The sequence below is a fragment of the Dipodomys merriami genome, unplaced genomic scaffold (assembly GCF_024711535.1).
Source record: "Dipodomys merriami isolate MVZ:Mamm:240054 unplaced genomic scaffold, mDipMer1.0.p SCAF_2, whole genome shotgun sequence".
Classification (NCBI taxonomy): Eukaryota; Metazoa; Chordata; class Mammalia; order Rodentia; family Heteromyidae; genus Dipodomys; species Dipodomys merriami.
This window is the reverse complement of record NW_027203381.1, coordinates 57,724,279-57,751,368: the sequence shown is the minus strand read 5'-3', so window position 1 is coordinate 57,751,368 and position 27,090 is coordinate 57,724,279. Positions and strand designations below refer to the sequence as shown.

The 27,090-nt window shown below is 40.9% G+C and overlaps 1 protein-coding gene across 8 annotated transcripts in view; it reads left to right on the top strand.

Annotated features, from left to right (window-relative positions):
• Abcc5 (ATP binding cassette subfamily C member 5) overlaps positions 1-27,090 on the top strand; it is a 79,232-nt gene that overhangs the window by 15,900 nt on the left and 36,242 nt on the right. For 4 of the 8 annotated variants that reach the window (XM_070029687.1, XM_070029688.1, XM_070029690.1 and 1 more), the window contains exons 3-12: positions 8,742-8,895; positions 9,083-9,238; positions 9,864-10,011; positions 14,729-14,962; positions 15,102-15,275; positions 15,868-16,015; positions 16,780-16,928; positions 17,369-17,476; positions 22,512-22,868; positions 26,314-26,385. In XM_070029687.1, the coding sequence (XP_069885788.1) occupies positions 8,742-8,895; positions 9,083-9,238; positions 9,864-10,011; positions 14,729-14,962; positions 15,102-15,275; positions 15,868-16,015; positions 16,780-16,928; positions 17,369-17,476; positions 22,512-22,868; positions 26,314-26,385 (1,700 nt within the window). Of the gene's footprint in view, positions 1-8,741; positions 8,896-9,082; positions 9,239-9,863; positions 10,012-12,307; positions 12,383-13,428; positions 13,981-14,728; positions 14,963-15,101; positions 15,276-15,867; positions 16,016-16,779; positions 16,929-17,368; positions 17,477-22,511; positions 22,869-26,313; positions 26,386-27,090 lie in introns of those variants that run through there. The other 4 variants (XM_070029692.1, XM_070029691.1, XM_070029694.1 and 1 more) reach the window with 4 other exon arrangements.

The following is a 27,090-nucleotide window of genomic DNA, read 5'->3' as shown; positions in this document are numbered from 1 at the left end:
CAAGAAAGTCCAACTTTTAATGTAGTGTTAAATTGAAATCCTAACTTTTAAAATGTAGATCCTAGAAAAGTTTAAATAGTTTTCATTATTTCTTTGCTTTAATTGGTTGATTGAGTGATCTGGTGCTGGGGATCCAACCCGGAGCTTTGTGTAACCTAGACAGACACACTATCATAAAGCTTCAATCCTGGTCCCTTGCATTACATTTCAATGGGATGGCACTGAGTTAGTATTGATATACTGTAGTTTGGCCATTGTTCCTATAATAGGCATTTAGAGTCCTTTGAGCCATTGTTGTTTGTTTGTGACAAGTTCTCACTGTATGGAGAGCACTCTTCCTGCCTCAGCCTCTTGAGTGCTAAGATTATAGGTGTACAACCCCATGCCTGGCTAAACTTTGAGTTTAGATAATTCTTTTCTTTTTTTTGGGGGGGGGGGTCCAGTCATGGGGCCTGAACTCTGGGCCTGGGCACTGTCCCTCAGCTCTTCAGCTCAAGGCTAGTACTCTACCACTTGAGCCACAGCGCCACTTCTGGCTCTTTTCTTTTTGCTTATGTGGTGCTGAGGAATCGAACCCAGGGCCTCATGCATGCAAGGCAAGCGCTCTACCACTGAGCCACCTTCCCAGCCCTAGATAATTCTTTTCTTTGGAATATTTTCCTTTTTCAATACTAAAATAAAATTAGAGATATGCATATGGTATTAAGTATTGCAATTTTTTTCTCCTACTGATGGTATAGAATTAGTTTGATATACTTCCAGTGTATGTTTTTTTACATTTCCTTCTCTCCCATATTGGATTTTATCTCTCCTTACTAGGGTATATAGTTGTATCTTAATATTGAGGTTATGTTTTTTGATGGTTGATATTGTATCTGTTCCCTACTATACTGCACCACTCTGTCCTCTAGAATATCTGCATATCATAGGCCTTCAGTAAATGGATTAAGAAATACTGTTTGGGGCTGGGAAGGGGGCTTAGTGGTAGAATGCTTGCCTTGCATGTGAGACTCTGGGTTCGATTCCTCAGCACCACATAAGCAGCAAAAGCTGGAAGTGGTGGGGGGGGAGGTTTGGGTGGGGGGACGGGGGGAGGATTGGGTGGGGGAAACAAAGGAGGAGGCTACAATGCTTGATAAGAAATGTACTCATTATCTTGCCCATGTAATTGTAACCCCTCTGTACAGTATTTTCATAATAAAAAATAAATAAAAATTAAAAAAAAAAGCTGGAAGTGGTGCTATGGCTCAAGTGGTAGAGCACTAGCCTTGAGCTGAAGAACTGAGGGACAATGCAAGGCCCAAAGTTCAGGCCCCACGACCAACAAAAAAGAAAAAAAATACTATCTCAATAAAAGCCTAGATTTGAGTTATGTGAGATAACTGGTTAATTCTTTACCTTCATCCTCTTCTTTAAAGTTAATTTCATTATGCAAAAAGTTTTCCTTTTATATTTGTAGCCATTCATCTTTGATAAGTCTTTGTCTTTTGTAGGAAATGGACGTTAGCTCCGTTCCCTAGCTGTGCTATTCAATTTTTTTATACTTATTTAATCATTTTATGTCATTTTTAGGGTTAGTTCCAGATGATTTTTGTACTGTGTAAAACATAGGTCTCTTAGTTCATCTGCAAGCTGGTATTGATTTGTCCCAGCAGTATTCACTGACACAGCTCCTTGCTGCACCGTATTATGTATGTGCTCATATAGTACCTCAACTTGCTTGAATATATTAAATCTTTTCTTTTGGTTCTTTGCCAATGTTTATAACTCACTTGGCAGAGTGTTGATTCTAGGAGAATGTAAGTATTTTTACCTTTTAACAGACTTTTTTCTCCTGGCGTGCTGGGTCTTGTAAGCCTTTTTAGGGAGGCTAGAAGCAAAGAGAAATTAGATACCCAGGCACATTGTTACAAATATATGACATCTGTGCAGTTACTGGCAGGTTGATAGGTACTTTAATGTTATGTTTAAACATGAGTCTATAATACATCCTCTAGCATCTGCTCATCTTTGGTTTAAAAACAATTCAGATTTGTATTATTGCAGTTAAGTAAAATACTTTTATATTCTACTATTTTAAACGCAAAACTGTGACTGACTTTGGAAATTTCCATTTTCTTATAATGAGGCTAGTTAGGAGAGTCAGTTAAAATTTATTTTAATCCAGTACTTCCTCTGGGGAAGAGAAGGGAGCTGTTTATAAAGGTATATATTGCTAGATAATTAGGATTTATTTGCTTGCTTTTTTTCCCCTTTTTTTTTGAAAGGCATATGCATAGTGATTTAGAGCAACTTAAGCATGGATTCAGATATGTACTTCCATCGAATACCTATTTACTTCAGTTTCCCTCAGCTGTAAAAGAGGGATAATATACAGGGTTGTTACAAAGATCACCAGGTTACTATCTGTAAAGCAGCTAAGACAGTGTCTGACATACAATAACTGCCATGTTGGTTTCTTTTGAAGTGATAGCTGTGAACAGGTGTGATGGTGGACCACAGCACTCAAGAAGCTGAGGCAGAAGCACAGCCTGGGCTACATAATGATGCCTTGTTTTTTAAAGGAATTGCAGAAGTTTTCTTCTCTGAACAGTTTGCCATTATAGGCACATGCTAGTCATGAGCTTTAGTGTAACATTGCCCTTGCTCGTCTCTTTCTGGCCAGTGTCCCAGGGAAAGTTAAATAGAGGCAGCCTCAGGTCAACAAAATGGAACTAAAGTACCAAAGCTTAACAGCAGTTCGTTTTTGCAATAATACTAGAGGACATATATATTTCATAATAAAGCAAATTGGGGCAAACTGGGTGTCTAATAGGGTTTTTCCATTTCTTTTTTGCAGTATTGGGGTTTGAACCCAATTGCCTCACACATGATTAAGTTGTACTGTGTAAAACGTAGGTCTCTTAGTTCATCCGCAAGCTGGTATTGATTTGTCCCAGCAGTATTCACTGACACAGCTCCTTGCTGTACCGTATTATGTATGTGCTCATATAGTACCTCAACTTGCTTGAGTATATTAAATCTTTTCTTTTGGTTCTTTGCCAATGTTTATAACTTAACTTGGCAGAGTGTTGATTCTGGGAGTATGTAAGTACTGTAGTCCTAATCTTACTCTCTTACTGGTGGAGTGTATCCATATAATCCAGAAAAAGAAAAATGAACTGTAATTATTTATTATACTCGATAAGCAAAAAAACTAGAGTTGCTTAACAGAAGTGAAATGGTTAAGGTTGCTTGTGTGGTTAGTGATTTAGCATTAAAACGATAACTACACAGTATATAAAGCAACCTAAAAGTATTTCCACTGACATTTGACTAATAGATGCTAAACTGTACTGTTGCTAAACTGTACTGTTCAGGAAGTCAGGGATGGGGCTGGGAAGGTGGCTCAGTGGTAGAGTGCTCGCCTCCCATGCATGAGGCCCTGTGTTCAATTCCTCAGCGCCATATAAGCAGAAAAAGCCAAAAGTGGCGCTTTGGCTCAAGTGGTAGAGTGCTAGCCTTGAGCTGAAGAGCTGAGGGACAGCACCCAGGTGCAGAGTTCAAGCCCCACGGCCAACAACAACAACAACAAAGTCAGGGATGCAGATGCAACTTGCTCTCCAAGTGCTCTTGCTGGAAGCATCCTGTTGTTTAAGGTGTGAGAAGACCCAAAAAGAGGAGGAACTAGGTCTCTGAACTCTAGGGATGGGCCAATTAAAGGAAAGAGGAAGTAGTTGAGAAAGACTATATAGTTTATCAGGGCAGCCCAGGTATTATTGTTAGTACATATGAAATGTTTTCACAGTACTTTTCATTATCCCTTTAGTTCCTTTCAATACTGTGTGGAAGGTGCGTACACCCGGGTAGTTGTGAGTAAACTGGAGCTTCTGGTACCTGAAGGCTGGTGGTTGAATGAGGATTTGAACCCTATCTAATGTTTGGAATGTGCACATTGTAGTCTTCAGCTAAGAGAGAATTCTACCTACAGACATAGTACTAAGTAGTTTAATCCAAATAGATAATGGTTTATTGGAATGTAAGAATTCTTTTGTGTTTTTATTTGTTTTGTTATCTAATGTTAGCATTTGAGAGTTTGTACTAACAGCTAAATATATCTGTTGTTTTTGTTTTTTGTCTTTTTGTTGTTGTTGTTGTTGTTGCTATTTTGTGCTAGTTCTGAGGCTTAACTCAGGGCTCTGGGCAATGTCCCTGAGCTTTTGTACTGAAGACTACCTTTGTACCATTTAAGCCACAGCTCCATTTCTGGCCTTTTTGGTGGTTAATTGGAGATAGGAATCTAATTGTAGATATGAACTTTCCTGCTTGGGCTGGCTTTGAACTGCAGTCCTGCCTTCTGAGTAGCTAGGATTACAGGTTTGATCCACTTGAACCTGGCTGTCTGGTAATTATTCAGAAACCTGTGTGTGAAGGAGTTGGGAACAGAAATGGCAGGACTGTGTTCCTTCAAAAGAGAGGATCTTGTATCAGATGCTCATTTCTTCATCAATGATTGCATTTTCTTGATGCAGGTAGGACTAATTATTTGACACACTGTATAGGAAGTAATAACAAAAACATGGCATGACTTGCAAAATGGGATACTCTTAAAGGGGCAAGTTTTCTTTCCTTTTTTCTTTTCTTTTTTCTCCCTTCTTGGGAGAGGTACTGACTGAAGCTGCTGAGCTCAGCTGGTGAAAACTTGGAGCCTGACTGGCTTGAGGATATGTTTCTCTCTGAGTCTGTAAATGAGGAGGAAGAAAAGATGCCCTCATCCTAAAGTAGGTGTCAGCCAAGAGCAAATACTAAGTGCAAAGGTTGCATCCATAACAGCTCTTCCCTTCTACACTCAGGAGCCAGGAGCCTGGCTATCTTGGTTGGAGAAGGGCTGCTTCTTGCTGTGCTCTTTCTAGAGTGATCTTCAGTGGTCTATCACTTCCAGCCTAGGAGGCCACCCTAGCCCTGGCAATCACAGTCCCCAGGGCTGTGCGTACCATTACCGCCCTCCTCTTTATTTTCTATTTGTTTTTGTTATTAAGGAGTTGTACAAAGGAGGTATGTCAGGTTATGAATACAGTGTTTCTTGAACAATGCCACCCCTTCCTTCACTTTCCACTATTTTCCCCCACCGGCAGGAAGGTATGGTCTGATCCGGAAGCTAGCACAGGGCAAAAATATGAGATTTTAAACACAAAATAACTAAAGAGGAAAAAAAGAGACTTGCCAAAAAGAATGTGTGGGGAGCAAGGAACCACAGGTGTCAAGTATCATTTTATTAGAGTAGCACAAATTAATTAAAACTATGGTAAGATATGCCATGCCTGTTAAAATTACTAAAATTAAACGAAAACAAATAGTAACACCAAGTGCTGGAAAGATGTAGAAAAACTACATACATTGCTAGTAGTATATAAAATGATACTGTGGGAAAGTAATTTTATTACAACTAATGTTTGAATCATAAAAAATATTAAGTGGCTTTCTATACTTTGGTGCTGTCAAGTTAAAACTCTATTCTAGTATACATTTGTAGTGGATGTATTTTCTAATTCCAGATAATAGCTCTAACAGGGCTTTTTGAATATCATTGATGTAAGAGAAAATTTCCATATTAAAATCCACTGGGCTGGATGTGTAGCTCAGAGGTAAAGTGATTATCTAGTAAGAGCCAAGGTCTAGTTCAATCCCTAGTGCTGACGAGAGGGAGATAGAGCGAGAGTGGAGTCCCACCATTCCTTCTGAGAGATGAGTGTGGCCAATTCAGACCACAGGCTCCTGGATGAACTTAACTATTTGGGCATTACCTTTCTTTGTGAAAATACTTTCAAAAATGAAGTTGCAAACTTTTTTCAAATCAACATTGGTGCATGAAGATTTGCAAGATTTCAATGAAAGGGGAAAACTATTTTAAACCCTGATTAAGTGAAATGTTTCCTCATTAGTAGATCTGTATTACAAAAAATAAAACCTATTACTATAACTTGAATTTTGCTAATTTTTTTTTTTTTTTTTTTTTTTTGGTCATGGGGCTTGAACTCTGGGCTTGGGCACTGTCCCTGCGCTCTTCAGCTCAAGGCGAGCACTCCACTGCTTGAGCCACAGAGCCACTTCCGGTTTTCTAGTGGTTTATTGGCAGTTAAGTCTCACGGACTTTACTGCCCAGGCAGGCATTGAACCGCGATCCTAGATCTCAGCCTCCTGAGTAGCTAGGATAACAGTCATGAGCCACCGGTGCCTGGCTCTTGTTAAATGTTTTGTGATGATCTATTTCATTTTATCATCAAAATATCTATATAAAATCCTTGATTGTTGTCTCTTGATCCAAAAAGTCTAAAAATATTTATTATTGACCCTTTATAGAAACTGTCAATCCCTAGCTTAAAACACTGATTTTCAAACAGAGTTTTACTTTGTATCACCTTTAGTAACATCTCATAAATTTTTGATGTACTATAGTTTGATACCATTTAGCTAAAAACATTTTCTAATGTTTATTTCATGTATTCTTTAAGTTATATTATTTAGAAGTATGGGATTGGAGGCATGGCAAAAGTGTTAGGTACCAAGTTTGAGTCCTGGTCTTAGACCCCCCCCCCAAAAAAAAAAAGTGTTAGATAACTTCTGAACATGTAGAAAATGTCTTGTAACCTTTTGCTCAGATTAATTAAATTCCAAAGTGTCAGTCTGGCAATGTGTTGAGATTTGTGTTGAGGTTTGCTTTAGATCAGCATGTAGCCTATTTTGGCAGTTATCCATTGCACACTCGAAAAAGTACAAGTCACACTGGTTCTGTAACTTTCTGTACCTACACTATATAGAGTTCTAGTATCTACTAAGATCTAGTAAGTGTGCTTGTGTTTTGTGTATCTTTCCTCTTTATTGATCCAACATTTCCTTTTTTTCTTTCCTCTATAGTTATGAGCAGATTAAAGTAAGAAGCTTTGTTAATTCTGGGATCTCAGCAGCCTCTATTTCACTAGCAATTAAATTATGTACACTTATCCATGAGGATTTTTTTTCTTTTTAATATTTTTTTTTATTGTAAAGATACTATACAGAAGGTTACAGTTACAGAGTGAGGTAATGAGTACACTTCCTCTTGAACATTGTTACCCCCTCCATTGTTTTCCCCTACCATCCCTTCCCTCCCTACCTTCCCTGAGGTTCTTTTTTTTTTTTTTTATTGTGATTAAGTGATTACATAATTTCTGGAATTTCACAGTATTGTGGAATAATGATGCTCATTTAAAGTCACAAGTTCATTCTAACTTTCCTGGAGCAAATTGTCTATCACAGTCTATAACATATAACGGTGTTCACATGTTATACACCATATATGTGATCAGCAGCATGGTCCATGAGGATTTATATGAGAGAATTCTTAGCATTGAGTCACCACTATTTCCTCTTGAAACCTACCTTGTTAGTGTTGGAAGGAATGAGTGTGGACACAGAGCTGTGTACTCTCAGGTCCCACCAGGTAGTTCTGAAGATGTATAACTGCCGTGGATTACAGCTTTTGTTTGCTTGGTGCAGGCAGGCGTCCGACCCTGTGCACACTTTCTACCCTCACAGTTGTGGAAAGATGATAGTCTATAAAAAATAGAGGCTCAGCTGGGCACCAGTGGTTCAGGCCTGTAATTCTAGCTATTAAGGAGGCTGAGATCTGAAGATTGTGGTTTGAAGCCAGCCAAAAAAAAGCCAGAAATGTGCTAACCACCAAAAAGCCAGAAATGTGCTCTGGCTCAAGTGGTAGACCACTAGCCTTGAGCGAAAAACACTCAGAGACAACACCTGAGCACACAGGCCTGAGTTCAAGCCTCACCCTCCCCCTTTGCATTAGGTGATTTGGGGACTCTGTTGGTATTTTTTTTTTAATTACCTGAAAGTAAGTGCTGGAGAAATTTGTGATTAAGAGAAAGGTAGATAAGGAGATTGAGGAGTGTGAAGCCTCTACAACAGCAAAAGGTAAACTTTGATTTAAATGAAAATGAGGATACACTGTCCAGATTCTTGTGTCACAGTCAGACTTGGAATTGAGTAGACTTTCTTTTGCTACTTATTTAACACTGGTAAGCCTGCCTCATGCATAGAGATGTAGGTTTTGGAGCTCTTTGATGAGAATCCATGGGTCTCTTCCTATTAGCTGATGAGAGAGCGAGAGAAGCATGTGTGCATCCTGGCTCTTTCTGTGCCTTTAATTAAAGATGACTGCGAAATTTTTTGTCTTAGAAAATGAGCAATACAATTTGTAGTTAGTAGTGAAGTGATTGACGCTCAGTACACATTGGGAAACAGAAGATGGGAGAATTTGGTGATAAAAATATAAATATTTAGCTAGGCTCCCATGGCTCATGCCTGTAAATCCTAGCTACTCAGGAGGCTAAGATCTGAGGATCGTGGTTAGAAGCCAGCCCTGGAGGAAGTCATCCATGAGACTCCTATCTCCAGTTAATCATCAGAAAAGCCTGAAGTGGAGCAGTGGCTCAAGTGCTTGCCGTGTGCAAAAGGAGCTCAGCAGCAGCACCCCAGCCCAGAGTCCAAGCCCCAGGACTGGCAAAAACAACCAACCAAACATTAGATTATACAACATAAGAGTGAACCTAATGGAATCTATGGACTCCAGTCTCCTGATAGTTTGTATTTCTCAGTTTTGGTGAAGTAGTGTATGGTTTAAGCTGTTGTCATTTGGATTTGCCTCTCTTCTGTGTATGTAATATTTGTTAACTACTTCTGTCTCTCCCTTTCTGTGGAGCAGGTAGAATGCCAGGATGCCTTGGAAACAGCAGCCCGAGCTGAGGGCCTTTCCCTGGATGTGTCTATGCATTCTCAGCTCAGAATTCTAGATGACGAACATCCCAAGGGAAAGTACCATCATGGCCTAAGTACTTTGAAGCCCATCCGGACCACTTCCAAGTAAGAAGCTCTGAAGGTTAATGAGTCATCGGCAAAGCACCAAAAGCATTTTTGAAAAATTTGACAGAGATGAGGCAGTTGGGGAGACCTGCTTTTAATCAAGAGGACTGTTTACTTAAGTGTATTTAAAATACTGTTTGTCTTCTTGTTGTATGTTGAAACCTTATGACTTGATTTCTCTTTGTAGACACCAACACCCGGTGGACAATGCTGGGCTCTTTTCCTGTATGACGTTCTCATGGCTTTCTCCTCTGGCCCGCGTGGCCCACAAGAAGGGGGAGCTCTTAATGGAGGATGTGTGGCCTTTGTCCAAGTATGAGTCTTCTGATGTGAACTGCAGAAGGTAGGCGTCTCTGGTCCACCCTGGTTTCCACATACTGGATGCTAGGCCTGAGCTAGGAGGGTGTGAATTCTGCAGCTGTCCTGGGGTGGGGGGTGTCTTGGGGGTGGCCTCCCCTTTGCTCTTCTGCTTTATTTCCTATTTCACTCTAATCCTAATTTAACCATGGGCTTTCTCTCTCTCTCTCAGCCCCGCTTCTCTTCCTGAGTCTGAAGGGAGATTATGTGGCTGCCTTGTGACAGAATACATTTTTGTGGTAGCTGATTGTATTATTAAAATCTAGTTTGCAACTTTGCTTTTTACCACAGGATCCTTCAGAAAGGGTGGGGGCCCTGAGAAAGGAAGTTATCCCCAGACTTTATTCAGGGATAGGCCTTTTGGGGGTGGGAGGAAGGGCTCTTGTTCTATCGTTTTCTGTACCTTGGAATGCCCCCTATCTGGAATAAATATGCACATACACAGAAATGGACGTTTTCTCTAGAAGGTGAAGACTAGGGGTATAATTTTAAAGGAGAGACTTTTTGTGCCATGACAGAGCCTGGAGACAAAAAACGATGGTGGGAGGGAAGCCAGGGTATGTCTTTTTCCCTGAGGAGATGTGTAACAGGAAGACATGTACCTTATTAAGACTAGAGAGACTGTGGCAAGAAGAGCTGAACGAAGTTGGGCCAGATGCTGCCTCCCTGAGAAGGGTTGTGTGGATCTTCTGCCGCACCAGGCTCATCCTGTCCATCGTGTGCCTGATGATCACGCAGCTGGCGGGCTTCAGTGGACCAGTAAGTTCTAACCATCCCTTCTGACAGTCTCTAGGAGCCCGGCCATGGCCAGCTCTAACTCTCTTGTTCAATTACTGGGGTTGTGCTCAATTCTGGGTAGCTAGCAGTTTAGAGATGCCTCCATCTCTGTTGAAATGGGTCAGTGGATTTGGGAGTAATGGTGGCTTCTTAACTACTGGAATGTTGATGGGCAGAATTGGGAGAGAAGAAAGAGCTAATTTGCTTTCCTGGGGTGGGGGTGTGAAACTGAACTGATCCTGGTTCTGCACAGGACTGTGCTTCTTGGTTGTGTGTTGACATGAAATAACAATCTGGATCTGGGCAGATGTGTCGTGGCAGTATTGTAAACATAGTCTTATGTGGTATGGACTGGTGAGCCAGTGTGGTGACATACCAAATGCCTGGAAGCAGAGTATCATGATTGACAGTCCTATGGCAAATGAACACTCCAGGAGCTAGAGGACTGTCAAGGTTTTCAGAGTTGGATTTGGAGTCCATTTCAAGCTTTGGTGTATAGGGTAAGCTATGGCAAGTGTTGGGGTGTCAATCATGGTATTTTCCTAATCTGACAGAAGCAGAGTAGGTAAGGGAGTCTTTGACAGTTTTCTGGGCACCTGTTTCTTACACCTGCTGTGTTGCCTTACATTGAGATTTTTTATTAAATCTATTTTCTACATATTTGCCTTGAGGCATCGGAGCAGTAGTACTGATTATACTGTGCATTTTCCGTGTGTGGGTAAGCTGGAGGTTCATGGTTTGGGTAAGTATATGCTTAAGATGCATGGTGACTAGGTAAAACTAATGTATAGTTTTGTTTTTTTCTTTTGTTTGTTTTCTTTGTTTTTCTCCCCAAAGTTTGATGCCTTTTTAAAAGTTTCTATCTCTTTTTCTGAAGCAGAGAACACTACTTTTCTGATATTTCTGGGGTTTTTATATTAATTGACCAACTAACACACGTTTGTATAAGTTTTATGTAAATGAGACCATGTAATTGAAATATTGTTGTTATTGATCAAAATGGCAAACATTTTCTTAGAGCCAGCTTTCCCAAGAAGAGCTTCTGTCCTTGTTTCACTACAGAGCTGGTGGCTGCTCTGATCTATAATCAAATTCTTTCATCTGGATAGGATGGCATGCAGACAGGCTTTCTTGATTCCACTTTCTTCTAAAAAAAAAAAAAAACAACAAAAATTTCATAGATTGTTGGAATTGTTTATTTTTTTACTTGAAAAAAATGTTACTTATGCATGTTCAGCTTGGTGGCTTTTAAAGTCACCCCTTGAGCATCTGTGTAGTCCTTAATTTTTCATTTATAATACAGTACACGGGGATGCACATTTCTAGGAAAATCTTGTAGATGCCAGGGAAAGCTGAGTGCCTTCCTTTAACAGGAAAAGGCCCTTTCTGGAAATGTACCTCAGTGGTTCAATCCTGGAACACCTGGAAAAGCAATGGACCCATCTTTTGTCTCTGTGAGAAAAAATAATAACAATTTGAAAGTTAATGCTGCTGGTATCTTTTTGAGACCTCTTTCTTTCTGACTGGAATTAAAAGAATTAGGCTGGTTTGAGATTAAGTACCAACAGTGAGCAAATTTCCTGTGAGCAGACTTCAGTCCTTTCAAAACTTTTTAAACTTTTGTGGATTTCCTAAGCTGGCATGATTTCAAACTGGCTTGACCTGTTCATAATAAAACCTACATAAGAACAGCTTCCCCAGATTACAAGCTTTCCAAATTATTTCTTGTCTTCTCTTAGGTGTCATTGAGACTTGTTAGCCAAACACAGACCACATGAAATACAATCAAGCTGTGCTTTGTATGCATATGCTTTTAAATTTGCTGGCCCTCTGATGGTGGGCATTCTTGCATCAAGATGATCCAAGGATCTGGCAATGCCAGCACTCCTCAGGGTCTAGGGAATCACAGTTTTTGAACAGATTACCAGAATCCATAATGTTAGAGATGGAGAGCCAAAACTTAAGAAACTAACCGAGACATTTTTGGGTCCTTTTTAGACTCAGATAGTTTTGAAAACCCCAGGCCTTCCCTAGGATCTCTGTGTACATTGGCATCTGCCTTAGACCCACCCACAAGAGAAGGCTGCCTCCAGCAGCATTGACTCTTGGTGAATGCTCACTGCCCCAGGGCCTTGGGGGAAAATCAGTGAAAAACTTTTGAGTAGGTAAGTTCCCACCCTCCAACCTCTCTCCAGCTGCAGCTTGCTTGGTGCTGTCAGGATCTGGACTTGGGGGGAGTCTCTCTGTAGTGGAACCAGTGACAGAAGCTGTTCTTTAGAATTTTCAGGATGGCTGTATTCTGCGCTCAGAATGAGAGAGTCAAGCGGGGCAGAATCTCTCGCCAAGAGTTCAGGTAAGGTAATGTTTATTCACTGGGAATGCTTTCCACAGCCAGACAGCTATGCTGATAATCTCAAGTTTTCTCCCAGTTTGTTTAGACCTAAGTGGTAGATTTGTAACTTAAAAAAAAAAAAAAGCCAAAAAACGAATTTTGTTTGGATTTTTCCATGCAAACCTTTTTTTTTTTTCTTCTCCCATACAAAATGGTTTACAATGTCATTGCTCTTTTAAAACCCTGTGTTGGAAGTTCTTTAATCTGCTGTTTCCTCTTTCCTCCCTTTGAAGTTTTACATAGTGTTAATATTGGTTATGTCTTTTACCTTCCCTGCCCCTCCCCTCTGGGAGAGACTGGTGCTCTTACTCAGTGCTGAAAGGGGCACTGTAAAGTTATGGGAAGGAAGGAGCCCAAACAACAACCTGCTGTCCTTGCACGCCTTTCCTGGAGACTGCTCCACAGTGCCTTGGTGTGTGAGAAAGGGCTTCACCTGGCGCCATCTACTGAGTGCTTCACAGGAGGAGGAAGGGCTCTGACTCTGTGACTCAGGTCCATATTTTGGATGCATACTGGAAAAGAAGCCAATCTTCTTGTTAGTAAACCAGCAGCCAATCTGTATGCAGGGGGAACCAAACATTGCATATAAACCTAAAAAAAAAAATCTGAGGAGGGCAGCGATAGAATATAATAGTTCTTACAATTTTAGAATCAGAACTCTTCTATAGATCAAGTTATAGAGCATGACTTAAGTCTCATTAATGGGAATCTCCTAGGCCTAGGAAACATGTGATATTAAGCTACTAATGGGAAAACAGAAAAATACAAATTAGCTCAGTGTCTGGGTTCTGAGAATCAGCATTAGATACTTCAAGATAATTGTGCCTCTGTTTCTGTCTGTGGTTCAGTGATGGCTTATAGTCGCAATAACCTGTGCTGTAAGAAAACAGGGTAGATGGGTGGATGGGCTTTGAGTTTATTCTTTTTCTTCCTTTAGGTTGGGGGATTAGTTTGGCTTTCTTTTGCTGTGGTGTGTTTTGTTTCATTTATGCCAATCTCAACCTTAGTTTTAGCTACAAGGACTTGAAAAGACTCCGAAGGATGCCAACCCTTTTTCTTCAAGGCCTAGAATTTTATATTCCATCATAAACAGACATAGCTTCCACATAGCTTCGTGTACCAACAGCACAAGCAATTTTAAGCAGTGCCTCTTTAGAGAATTTTTAGTTTTTTTTATTTTGTTTTTTTTTTTTTTTTTTTTTTTTAATTCTCTTTCCTTAGCAGCAAGGTTTTTATTCCTAGAGAATCTACTCCCGTGCAGAATCACTGCAACTTCAGGACCCCTAACTGATGAGTGCCATCATCCTGATGTACTGCTTCGGACTCTGGAAACATATCACTTCTGTTCTGTATTTCCAATGTGTGTAGTCATGACAACAGCCGGAGACCAGATGACCTGTTAGATGCTAGCCCTATGTAACTGAACTCTGTATGTTCCCACTGTATGTTACTACAATGCTCCTGCTGTTGTACAGTGTTTGTGAGATGCTCTTTGAAGATGGTACCTTTATATATATATATATATTTTTTTCATTTTCAATAAAAGTACATTACCTCCACTTCTTGGTATTTAATACTGTTGCTGAATGTGCCTGTGTGAGTGTGTGCCCCGGCGTTGCAGGACCTCAGAGCTGGAGGTGGTCCTCGGTGGTTCTTGGGGGCTGGCCGTTCCCTCTCTGCAGGTGGTGTTAGACATATGCTACCTGAGGTAACATGTTTTTGTTCTTGGGAGGGAGTGGGCATGGGGAGGGCCCGAGGGAGGGTCTCTAGACTTGTGTTGGTCTGCTTTGATTACTCCCTTCTGTACTATTAAACTGCTGATGTTTATTTTCAGGAATGTTTTGCAAATGCACTTCTCACTCTTCCCCAGTACAACTGTAGGTACACTGTTCCTTTTTATCAAATAAGCACGTTTGAAAGGATACAAAGAAAGGTCTTAATTTCATTTAAAGAACTGTATCCATCTGTGGAGATACTGGAATAAGGTCAAATATATACCCTTGAATGACCATGTATTTAGAATTAATTTCAGCTCATAGACAGGTCTATGTTACATTAGAAAGAGTAATGGTCACGATGGTGTCCTTAAGGAAAAAGTTTCCAATTTGGCCTCCTGTGCAATGTCCTGGGTCAATTATTGTGGGCAGGGTATCTGTAACATTTGGTCTTCCAAGAAAGTTTTTTCGTTGCCTGAACACTGATGACCGTGCTGTGAAGCAGACTACTCTTTCTATCCTAACATAGCACTGTGACATTGGTTGTGGTTGCTGTGGGGATGTTGACAGCTGTGTATATTTCTCCCTGTAGGCCTTTGTGGTGAAACACCTCTTGGAGTATACCCAGGCAACAGAGTCTAACCTGCAGTACAGCTTGCTATTGGTCCTAGGCCTGCTTCTGACAGAAGTTGTGCGCTCTTGGTCACTTGCACTGACTTGGGCATTGAATTACCGAACTGGTGTCCGCCTACGGGGGGCTATCCTAACCATGGCATTCAAGAAGATCCTTAAGTTAAAGAACATTAAAGAGAAGTCCCTAGGTGAGGTGAGTATGCTCTACACAAAGTGCAAACTCCTGGCTAGGGCTCCTTTCCCCTGGGGTCATGTTTTGATCAGTACCTCCAGAGATGAGTGGCAGTGGACTGTGTCCTGAAAGGGTCCTTCACTGTTCTTTGTATTTTTAGCTCATCAATATTTGCTCCAACGATGGGCAGAGGATGTTTGAGGCAGCTGCTGTTGGCAGTTTGTTGGCTGGAGGACCCGTTGTTGCTATCTTGGGCATGGTTTATAATGTGATCATTCTGGGACCAACAGGCTTTCTAGGCTCAGCTGTTTTCATCCTCTTTTATCCAGCAATGGTGAGTAAGTCTCCTAGCTGTATTAAGACAGAAAGCCCCTCCTTGGGAAATGAATTCTTTCAAGGGAATCATAGTAGACCTCATGCTCTGATTGGAATTTTCCTCAAAGTAACTCCTTGGTTTGGAGAAGTCTGGAGCTAGATGTGTGTAGATTCTGACTTGAGGGGAAGAAAGTTATCACTTGTAAAAAGCAAGTGGCAGCGGCTCCTTGTAACATTACAAAAGAGGAGGCTTGAGTGAAGGAGGAAGCCAGCAGGTAAACACTGCCCTGGATGACAGAGGAGTGTCTGAGTTACTTCAGCTCCAATTGATATTTTCACTGCTCCTGCTTCTGCTTTGGTAGCCCTCAAAATCTGCATTTATAGTGAGAACAAATAGTATTTTGTCCTCACTGCCTTACCAGAGACAAGAATTAAATAATACTTGATCATAACTAAGTCCCTTTTGTTAGAGAAAAAAACAATACAATTACATGAGAAGCAGCCCATCCCAGAAAACAGGATTATGTGCTCATTTTATTCAGAGTGATTTCAAGCAGTTCTTCATTTTGAATGAGCTCTCTGATCTGGTATGGCATTGCTTTTCCTTTCAGATGTTTGTGTCACGGCTCACTGCATACTTCAGGAGAAAGTGTGTGACTGCCACAGATAACCGTGTCCAGAAGATGAATGAAGTTCTCACCTATATTAAATTTATTAAAATGTATGCCTGGGTCAAAGCATTTTCTCAGAATGTTCAAAGTGAGTTAAAAAAATACATATGTGCATGTGTGTAGAAGGATTTTGGATTCTTTGGGTTTGATCATTCCCATACTTTGCTTCCTGAGCACATTAGGACTTCTTAGGTCTACAGTCCTAGCATCATAAAAATTTTATGTTCAGTAGGGATCAGGTGGACCCATTGCAACAATGAGATGTACAAGTTGTTATGTCAAAAATGAACTTTACAACTTTGTGTGTGGGGAGACAGGGAGTGAGTGAGTTTAGGGGGGAGATGGGAAGGGGAAACAAAGGAGAAGGCTACAATGCTTGATAAGAAATGTACTCATTACCTTGCCCATGTAATTGTAACCCCTCTGTACGGTATTTTCAGAGTTAAAAACAAAACAAAACTTTATGTTCAAAAGAAGTCTTAAAGATTTGTACCCATTATAATATGTCACAGATATAGAACTTTAAGATCTGGGATATCACTCATTTTTCCAAGATAACTAGTTAGAATAACTCAGCTTTTTACCTTATTTCCTCCTTCTCTCATACCCTTCCTCAACAAGAGTTCAAATTAGCAAATACTTAAGAGAAAAAAGAACCAGACCCTGAGTACAAGCCTCAGTACCCGCCACCACAACTGATCCCCTCATGTAAACCTAGTATTTGCATCATAGATGTTAAAGGACCATTTTAAAACATAATTGTGGCTGAGTGAGTCTTACTTGGTGGTGGAGGAGCAACGTCCCAAGATTTCTTTTGATTCTCTTTAAACATGGTTTTCTTTCTTTTGATAGAAATCCGAGAGGAAGAGCGTCGGATATTGGAAAAGGCCGGGTACTTTCAGAGCATCACTGTTGGCGTGGCTCCCATTGTGGTGGTGATTGCCAGTGTAGTGACATTCACTGTTCACATGACTTTGGGCTTCGATCTGACAGCAGCACAGGTCAGAGAACCCTCAGGAAGGGAAGTTTTAGAATACCATCTAAGGAGGTGCTCTGGTCCTCTTGTTTACTACATTTCAAGGTTCTCTCAAGAACTGTATTTGTGTGTGTGTGTGTGTGTGTGTGTGTAAGTGTAAGTGATTAAGCTGAGATGAAGAAGACCAGGGAACCAACTCTTGTGCATAGATGATGTATGAGCTACTGCTAGTCAATCTAAAGTTTTGGTGTTTAAAATTTTGGAAATACAAATCAACCACAATACAATCTGTGGTTCATATTTACCAACAATTTTAGTTAAAGGTCTTATAAAAACCCTACCCTTTAAAAAAATGTATTTGAAAGTGTAGTTACATTTGACATCCAAGTTTGCAGCCTTTCTGCAACCTGAAAGGAAATTGGTGAGTGATTTCAGGCTCACTTTCTCCTCTTTTCCAATTTTAAGGCTTTCACGGTGGTGACTGTCTTTAATTCCATGACTTTTGCTTTGAAAGTAACACCATTCTCAGTAAAGTCCCTCTCGGAAGCATCAGTTGCTGTTGACAGATTTAAGGTAAGTTGCTCCTTGCCCCCTCCCCAATGTCAAGCTGTCCCTGCCACAAGTAACTGCCTCTGTACCAAGGCACTCCAAAAGCCACACTGGTCTTTGCTTTACCTTGCTCTCTCGGGCAACAAAGCAGCAAGGGAACAGTAAAAGAGACTGAATTAAGGAATAAGTTACCTTTTTAACTTAATGTAAATTTTTCCTTTCCTCAATGTTCTGATTCTGGGCTTAGCGTCTCCTCCCATAGTGAGCCCATCTGCCTGGCGCTGACATGGATATATGTTGTCACTTAAAAAGTCTGAATGGTTTAAAATGGTTTTCTTCCCCTTCTTCCTTGTTACTATCATTTTGATTGATTGATATCCTCTGTCCTATTTCTTTTTCCTGCCCTGTTGTTACCATTCATGATTCAGGGAAAGCATTGACTTGAAAATAGTCATAAAACTAGATTATGTTAAGAAGTACAGCAGAGTATTAGTTCTTTTCCTTGTAGGTGGTTAGTTGGTCATGTCTTGACTGTGTTCTGTGTCTCCAGAATAATACAATTATGATAATTCAAATACAAGAGGAGTGTGAGCGGATAAATATTTAAGTGGTTAATATTTAATTACAGAAGTTCACTGAAAGAGCAACTCTTATGCTCCTACTTGTTTTTCTGGGCCAATGAGAGTGATATAGGAGCATTTTTAGTGATGTGAAGGGTTGCAATTTGAGTGTTTGAAGAATAAATATTAATAGCTTAGAGGCTCAGGAAAAACAAAATTGGATTTCCCTCTTAAGAAGGGTAGAGCCTGGTATGGTAGCACATAGTTGTAATACTAGCTGGTAGAGTGGAGGTAGAAGGATAATGTGCAAGGACAGCCTGAGCAAAAGCATAAGACCACATATAAAAAAGCAAAAGCAAGCTCCTGGGGACATGGCTCAAGTGTCTATCAGGCACAAGTCCCCATGTTTTGCTAAACTCACAATATGCAATCATGGAAGAAAGCAAATGTTTTAACAAATTGGGAAGTTCTCCCAAGTTGTTCCTATATTCTCATTAATGAATGGATTTGGGTAGATTTTGAAGAAGTTAGGGTGTAATGCATTGCCTTTCAGTCTTGCCACTTATTAATGAGAACTTGGATTAGCAGGTGATATTTCGCATCCTAGTCCTTCTGTCCAAGAAGTGTCAGGGTTAATAATAGAAGCAAAAGTATCCTTCCTTTTATGCCACATGAAACTTCAGTCCAGTCGAGCTTATGTGTCTTGGCAATGTTTGGTGGTGTTTCATTTTGTTTCCTTTTTTACATGCTTAGCCCTGGATAACAAGTACTATCTAAGCCTTCCCCAGCAATGAGCTTGTTTCTTTCTTACTATCTTCTGGGGCTTATTAATTAGAATAACATTGACTTCATTAGGATTTAAGAGGGAAGGAGCAACAATTTATTATAAATCTTCCTTCCTTCCTTCCTTCCTTCCTTTCTTCCTTCCTTTCTTCCTTCCTTCCTTCCTTCCTTCCTTCCTTCCTTCCTTCCTTCCTTCCTTCCTTCCTTCCTTCCTTTCTTTCTTTCTTTCTTTCTTTCTTTCTTTCTTTTTCTTTCTCTTTCTTTCTTTCTTTCTTTCTTTCTTTCTTTCTTTCTTTCTTTCTTTCTTTCTTTCTTTCTTTCTTTCTTTCTTTCTTTCTTTCTTTCTTTTCTTTCCGAGCCTTTTGAAAACATTCACAAAACTCCTGAGATTTTATTCACCTCAAAAGTATCTGCTCCTGGGGCTGGGAAGGTAGCTCAGTAGTAGAGCGCTTGCCTTGCAAGCCTGAGACCCTGGGTTCCATTCCTCAGCACCACATAAGCAAAAAGAAAAAAGCCGGAGGTGGCGCTGTAGCTCAAGTGGTAGAGCGCTAGCCTTGAGCTGAAGAGCTGAGGGACAGCACCCAGGCCCAGAGTTCAGGCCCCATGACCGGACCCAAAAAAAAAAAAAAAGTATCTGCTCCTCCATTATTTTCTAGAAGATGTTTCAGATAACAGAATGTGTTTTCTCTCTTTGGCTTATTGTATAATGGAAATTCATAGAAGTTCCATGAAGGTGCTATATGCCCTTGAGTTTGCATCAGCACCATTTCCTCCTCAAAGTGGAGTTAGGGATCTAATAGACAAGCAAGGGTGGTCTTTGTCTCTGGCCTGTCTTCCTTACAGGAGAGCTTGTGGCTTCCTCTTGGATAATGTGGATAAAGAGCAGAAAAAAAGAAGGAGAATGATGACTTATAGACAAGCATTAAAAAGCCACCTTGTGGGTTTGCTGTGCTGATTGTTGCTAATGTAGTATTGCAAATAAAAAGCAAAAACAGGTTTTAGCTGGGTGCCAGTGGCTCATCACCTGTAATTCTGGCTACTCAGGAGGCTGAGATCTAAGGATTATGGTTCAAAGCCAGCCTGGGTAGGAAAGTCTGAGACTCTTTTCTCTAATTAACCACCAAAAAATCAGAAGTGGAGCTCTGCCTCAAGTGGTAGGGAACTAGTCTTGAGCAAAAAAGCTCCAGGGCATCACCCAGGCCCTGAATTCAAGTCCCAAGACCAACACTTAAAAAAAAAGAAAGAAAGAAAATACAACATATGCTCAGGTGTGTTGCACACCTGTGACCTTAACATTCCAGAGGCTGACGCAGGAGGATTGTAGCCTAGGCCAAATTGTGCTACATAGTGAGACACTCATAGAAAAACAAAAACATGACTAGGCATTAGTGGCTCAGGCCTGTAATCCTGCCTACTCAGGCGGCAGAGATCAGAGGATCTCAGTTTGAAGCCAGCCTGGACAGAAAAGTCTGTGAGGTTCTTATCTCCAATAAACTACTCAAGAAAGCCAGAAGTAGAGCTGTGGCTCAAGTGGTAGAGTGCTAGCCTTGAGCCAAAGAAGCTCAGGGATTGCTCCCAGGCCCAGAGTTCAAGCCCCAGGGCCTTCAAAAAAAAAAACAATAACAACAACAACAAACCCTCACAAGATGCCTGATTAAATACTGCATGGAACATACTACTTGTACTGAAAGATTGTTTGTTGCTTATCAGAATACAAATTTAACTGGGTGTCTTGTGTTTTATCTGACAGCTCTGAGCATATTCCTCAGGTTCATTCTGATTTTATTCTTGTGGTAAATTAAAGGATCTTGATTATCATACCCAGTAATAAAAAAGTAGTTTATGGTTTGTTTATTACTAAAATTGTGTTGTTCAATAGGTGTAAGGGTCAGGAAGCCCTTGTCTTCCTCAGCAGTCTGGGCAGGATGACTTGAACCTGAAACTCCTGGAGGAGGGCAGGGCCATGGAGAGTGTGAAGGAAACATAGGGAAAGAGCTAATAGTCTTGGGGGCCTAAATAGTCATCTTTTTAATAGCTCATTAGGCTAGTGAACTGGGAAATTCTGTCACATGCACTTTCAGTTGGTGAGGGTATTGTGAATATGAATAGTTAACATGTAATTCCCAGCTCAGTCTCTCAGGAAAACTACAAACACATTAACCCCACAGAAACAGGGGCTACACTTAAGATTGGTCAAGAGGGAGCTGGGAAAGTGGCTTAGTGGTAGAGTGTTTGCCTAGCTAGCATGCATGAAGCCCATAATTCCACAGTACCACATAAACAAAAAGCTGGAAGTGTGGGACTGTGGATCAAGTGGTAAAGTGCCAGTCTTGAGCAAAAGAAGCTTAGGGCCAGTGCCTAGTCCCTGAGTTCAAGCCACAGGACTGGCAAAAAAAACAATTAGTAAAGACTCCTAACGATTATTTAGGAAATTTCAAAACAAAATACTCTGGAAAGCTTGGAGATTACAATGAGTAGGACACATGATAACTTCAGGGAGAAAAGAGCAAGCTTAGGTTAATATCCAAGAGAATAGGAAAGGCGTTACTTCCTGTATATTTTACAGCACTTGCAAACTTAAAACTGATTAAAGAATCCCAGTAAGTTCTTTGGCATCTGGTGGATGGGACTATTTTTAGTGTAAAACAACTACTTATTATAAATGTTTCTGAGTTCATTAGAGGAAATTTGCCTCAGTCTTGAGGAATCATCTGAGGCAGACTTTTGAAAATAGCATCAAAACTACGCAGCCCTGATCTGAAAAGTCATCTTTTCTCTGAAGATTTTCCAACATTTTTTAAAATTACATTTAAAAAATCATTCTGGGTTAGCATTCTGTAAAGATTACTATTTTAAGAGAGGAAGTCAGAAGGAAGTCTAAGTCTTACAGGAAAGTTCTGGGCTGTGGTTTACTGTGCTCTTAAAGACATTTCCCTCTTCACACACCCCATTTTCCTTCCCCTTAACATAATTCATAATTTATTTTTGTCTGTGAACTTGGCCCTTGTTTTTGTGCTCAGGGTTAGTGCTCTGCCACTGTTAGCCACAGTGTACTTCTTGTTTTCTGGTGATTATTTGGAGATAAGATTCTCATGGACTTTCCTGCCTGGGCTGGTTTTCAACCATGACAAGGCCCCTCAGATCTCAGTCTCCTGAGTAGCTAGGATTATAGGTGTGAGCCATCGGTGCCCAGCATAAGAGATGTTCTTAAAGAGATAACTTCCTACCCTTTGTGTGACACAGGCCTGTTCCTTAGACCTTCTTTTCTCCCCCTGATCACCTGAGCCTGGTGTCAGTCTTAGGTTAGCCTGTCTTGACAGTTAAGTCTGTGCTGATAGTGCCAGGTTTTGGATAAAGTTTGGGGTTCTGCAGGAGGCTCTGGAGGGAATATGTATAGGGAAGCAAGGTACATAAAAGGGAGTCAGGGTGAAAATAGGGTTTCCAGATTGCTACTCAGCAGCTTATGAGCAAAAATACTTAGGTTCCATAGTAATTAGTTAAATGTCCTTGGTCCATTAGCATGTAACAACATAGAGGGCTCAACAAGGCCCTTATACCTCCAGAGACAAGGCTACACTAATGAGCTACTTTTGCCCTTCAGCTTCCTTCCACTGTATAGCCTGATGTGTTTTGCTTCGTGAGTGTACGCCCTAGGCTTGTCTTCCTGGTCTTGATCCAGTGTCTCATCTTTGCACCTCTCTCACAACTCCTATCAGAGTTTGTTTCTAATGGAAGAGGTTCACATGATTAAGAACAAACCAGCCAGTCCTCACATCAAGATAGAGATGAAAAATGCCACCTTGGCATGGGACTCCTCTCACTCCAGTATCCAGAACTCACCCAAGCTGACTCCTAAAATGAAAAAAGACAAGAAGGCTTCCAGGGGCAAGAAAGAGAAGGTGAGGCAGCTGCAGTGCACCGAGCATCAGGCGGTGCTGGCGGAGCAGAAAGGCCACCTCCTCCTGGACAGTGACGAGCGCCCCAGTCCTGAGGAGGAAGAAGGCAAGCACATCCACCTGGGGAGTCTGCGCCTGCAGAGGACGCTGTACGGCATCGACTTGCAAATAGAAGAGGTGAGTTGCCTGCCTTCTTCCTTTGTGCCATCCCCATTCTCATCTGGCCAGGGTAGGCAGCTGCCATTCTTTTAGCAAAATACTCTGTGGGAGTGCTTTGGGACCAAATTGCAGATTAGGCCAGCTCTCATGCCAAAGGAATTACTTAAGCATTTGACAGCAGAATTAATAACCAATGTAGTGAAATGCTCCTATTGCAAATAAGATAGTGAAGAATTCAAGTGGATTTTCCAGTATTCAACTTTGTATTGCAGTTTCTGGCTGTTAGAGCTGTCTGAAATGTAATTATTTATGTTCTAACTCTGTACTCTATGCTCCTTATTATGACGGCTGTACATCACACCAACTGGGCATATAATAGGAATTCCCAGAGCTGCTCTTGTCAACACTATGTATTTTTAGTATAAGTAATGAGTTCTTTTGATATGTTCTGTTGATACGATGTGTTCTTTTGATATGTCACAGGCCAGGTAGCACATGACTGAACTCAGACCTCAGACTACAACTGGAGAGCCATACTACTCAAGAGCCCCCAGATGTGTTCTCATTGATTTGTCAACCTAGTTTTTAAGTATCATCTCTGGCAAACACTAGGGTAGGACTGGGAATAGAGCAAAAACTCATCCTCCTGGTGCTTACCATCTCAAGAGCAAAGAACAAGTGGAATTGATCGTATTTCAGATTGTGGAAAAGATGATAGAAAGTACAGGGACAGTTCTGGCAGTCTCAACAGCTTGCCTTATTTGAAAAGTAATATTTCAACAAAAAGAGAAAGCAAGCCACCTAGTACCTGAGGAAAGAAGAACATTTCTTTTTTTTTTTTTTTTTTGGTCCGTAGTAAGACTTGTACTGTGGGCCTGGGTGTTGTCCATCAGCTCTTCAGCTCAAGGCTAGTGCTCTACCACTTGAGCCACAGCGCCATCTCCAGTTTTCTGGTAGTTAACTGGAGATAAGAGTTTATGGACTTTCCTGCCCTGGCTGGCTTTGAACCATGATTCTCAGATCTCAGCCTCCTGAGTAGCTAGGATTACAGGCGTGAGCCACCAGTGCCCGTCTCAAAGAAGAACATTTCTAGCTGAGGAGAAGAACAAATACTCCTAAGTCTGTGGATAGGGGTATTGCAGGATACTGAAGCCAGAGTGAGTGTGGGAGAGTAAATAGCAGGTGCTAAGGATGGAAAGCAGGGAGGAGAGTGTGAGTTGCTCTCATTATCTCTGGCTTCACCCTGGAAGGGAAGAGAAGCAGTAGAGTTCTTAGACAGCTTAGCTGCTAAATTCAGAAAAGTGTAGGGAAAAAGAGAAGGAAGTAAGGAGAACAGCTGGGGATGTGTTAATACAATGCAAAACAGGGAAAATGATGTCTTGGGCGGTGGGTGGTGGTTTGGGAGGTGGTCAGAAGTGCTTGTCTATGTAATGTAGGTTCTGTGCACTGGATATTGACATCAGTGGCTGACTAGAGGCATGTCAGGCAAATTCAGACAGACTGAGGAGAGATCAGAAAGCTTCCAGCTTTTGACAGTTATACCATGAAGGGGAGACAGTCTGTTGTGAGACCACCTAAATAAAACTGATGAATATGCATTATTCAAGTGCTCATGACCCAGTTTTTACCTCACCATTAGCAACAGGCTTTCTCTTTAATAACTCTTGTTTTGATTATTGAGGCAGCTCTGTTACATCACTAATTAGAATTACTCCTCTCATCCAGCTGAAACTTACTCCTGAGTCTGCTCTTTAGAACCTAGATACCCGGAAGACTGTTTTAGCCATTTGAAGAAATGTCCAATAATTTCTTACTGGGCCCTCTATACAGGGGAATGACTAGTAAGCAATATTTGTGGATTGTCTTTCATCTACCAAGGACTTTGTGTTGGTGTTGTACTTAGTCACAGCATTTCTTTGTATAAACCTAACTAATGGGTGGAGGTTGAACTGTGTGCCTTGGCCTAATTACCACCAGGCAATTACACTTGAAATTCATAGACTATGCCCAAAATGATATTTGTCTAACATATTTTTACTCTGTACCAGGAACTTTTTTATTCTATAGTAACTCTTTCTTCTGGTGTCACTGTCCAATAAGGAAAGCAGATAGACACAGTGTGTGTTTGGGTAACATGACTATAGTCACAATAAGCAGATGTTGGTGAGGTTGGGATTCTAGTATGTTCTGTTTGTTTTCAGAGTCTGTGCTCCTTCATACCTCTTCTGCCTGCCTGCCTGCCTTGCACAGGGTCTTCAGCCTGCACTGTACTGCCAAACAAGTCTTCCTTTTAAAGTCCACTGCCCTCAAATACTTTTTTGGTACTGGAGATAGAACCCAGAACCTTGTGCTTACTTGACTTGTGCTCTACCATTTGAGCCATACCTGTAGTTCTTGAAATTTGAACACTACTATTGAGAACTCTCATCTTAAGTGAGGCTACAATTAGTCCTCTGTACCCATGTGTTCTACATCCACACATGCCAAACAACTATGACTAGAAAATATTTGGGGAGAAAATTACACCTGTACTGAACATGTACAGACATTTGATTCTTTTTATTCCCTGAAGGTGGTTCAGTGGTAGAGTGTTTGCCTTGCATGCATGAGGCCCTGGGTTCAATTCTTCAGCCCTACATAAGCAGAAAAAGCCGGAAGTGGCACTGTGGCTCAAATGGTAGAATGCTTGCCTTGAGCTGAAGAGCTCAGGGACAGCACCCAGGCCTAGAGTTCAGGCCCCATGACCAACAAAAAAAAATAACAACAAAACCCAAAACACCACACATACATATTTGCATAGCATTTATAGTATATATCACCTAGAGGTAATTTTAAGTATAGAAGATGATGTATATAGGTTACCTGCAAATACTGCACTTTGACACAAAGGACTGGAGCAGGATATCCTGAGGGGTCCTGAAACCATTCCCCTTGAATATCAAGGAATGACTATGTTCCGATCATCACATCATTTGGATTGATGGCAGTAGTATTGTTAAATAATCTTTAGAAAAATGAATGTATTCATGCACATAGTTTTTATTCATTTTTGTTGAAAATAATTTGTAAATCCTGGAAGAAAATCAAAATGAAATAATTTTTAAGAGTCCTGCTTCTCTTGCAAACAATAACAAAACTAAAACATGGATTACCAGCAAAGTTGGAAAGAGTGTGGGACTCTTCTAAAAGTGAGTATGGATACTGTAATGTGTATGGCACATTTAATTTTTCCAAAGGGCTTCCATTTCTGTTACCTCAGTGTGTGTCTGTGCAGAAACCCTTTGAAGCAGGTCACTAAGAGGTAAGAAAAGAGAGATGGGTAGCTTGGGATTATGACAGTTCCTGTATTGATGGACTGTAGTTAATGTGTTGTTTTTTTTTTTTCTCAAAGAATCAACAGGGTCTAAGGATGAGTGCTCAGTAGTCTCTTAATGGCATCCCTCTCTCCTTGTGCTTTGTCCAGGGTAAACTGGTTGGAATCTGTGGCAGTGTGGGAAGTGGAAAAACTTCTCTAATTTCAGCCATTTTAGGCCAGGTAAGATTTTTGTTACTTCCTTGGTATGTTCTGCTCAGAAAATGTTTCTATGGAGAAGAACTCATTTGCTAGTGAACCAGAAGGGGTGGGAACAAAGGAACCTGGGTCTGTATCATGTCTCTACTTCTACCCTTAATGGCCTTGTGCCTGGAAAAGGCACCGTGGGCACCTGATGAGTGGCTGACTGATGCCATGGCTGCCATTTTTCATTCCTCACACCTTCTCTTATTCAGGATATGTTTGTTGAGTTGTCAGTATGCCAGGGAGCTTGGAAGTGGCACTGAGAGATGACCAAACATACCACATGGCAGCAGACAGTCAACTGCCAGGATATGAACTAGTAGTAACACAATCTCTCAAGTTTTCAGCCTAACCTTGTAAAGCGTTATGCCCTCAAGTTCATGTCCATAGCTAGCCTTCTTTACACAAGCACATCACAGTCAGTGAGAGAACAGGGCAGAGGGGCCCAGCAGACAGCTGTCAGCATGGAGAGTGAGGAACTACAAGCAAGGACCATCGCTGAGATAAATAGTCTTAAAAATGGTTTTGGACGCAATAATCAGAAAAAACAAGTGACTTAGGTATTTTTAAACTTTAATTCAGCTGTCTGACTTAGGGTTGGGGTATGGCTCAATGGTAGAAAGCTTACCTAATAAGCATGAACAAGGGCCTTGAATTAAAACCTCACTACTGCCTCTCCAAACA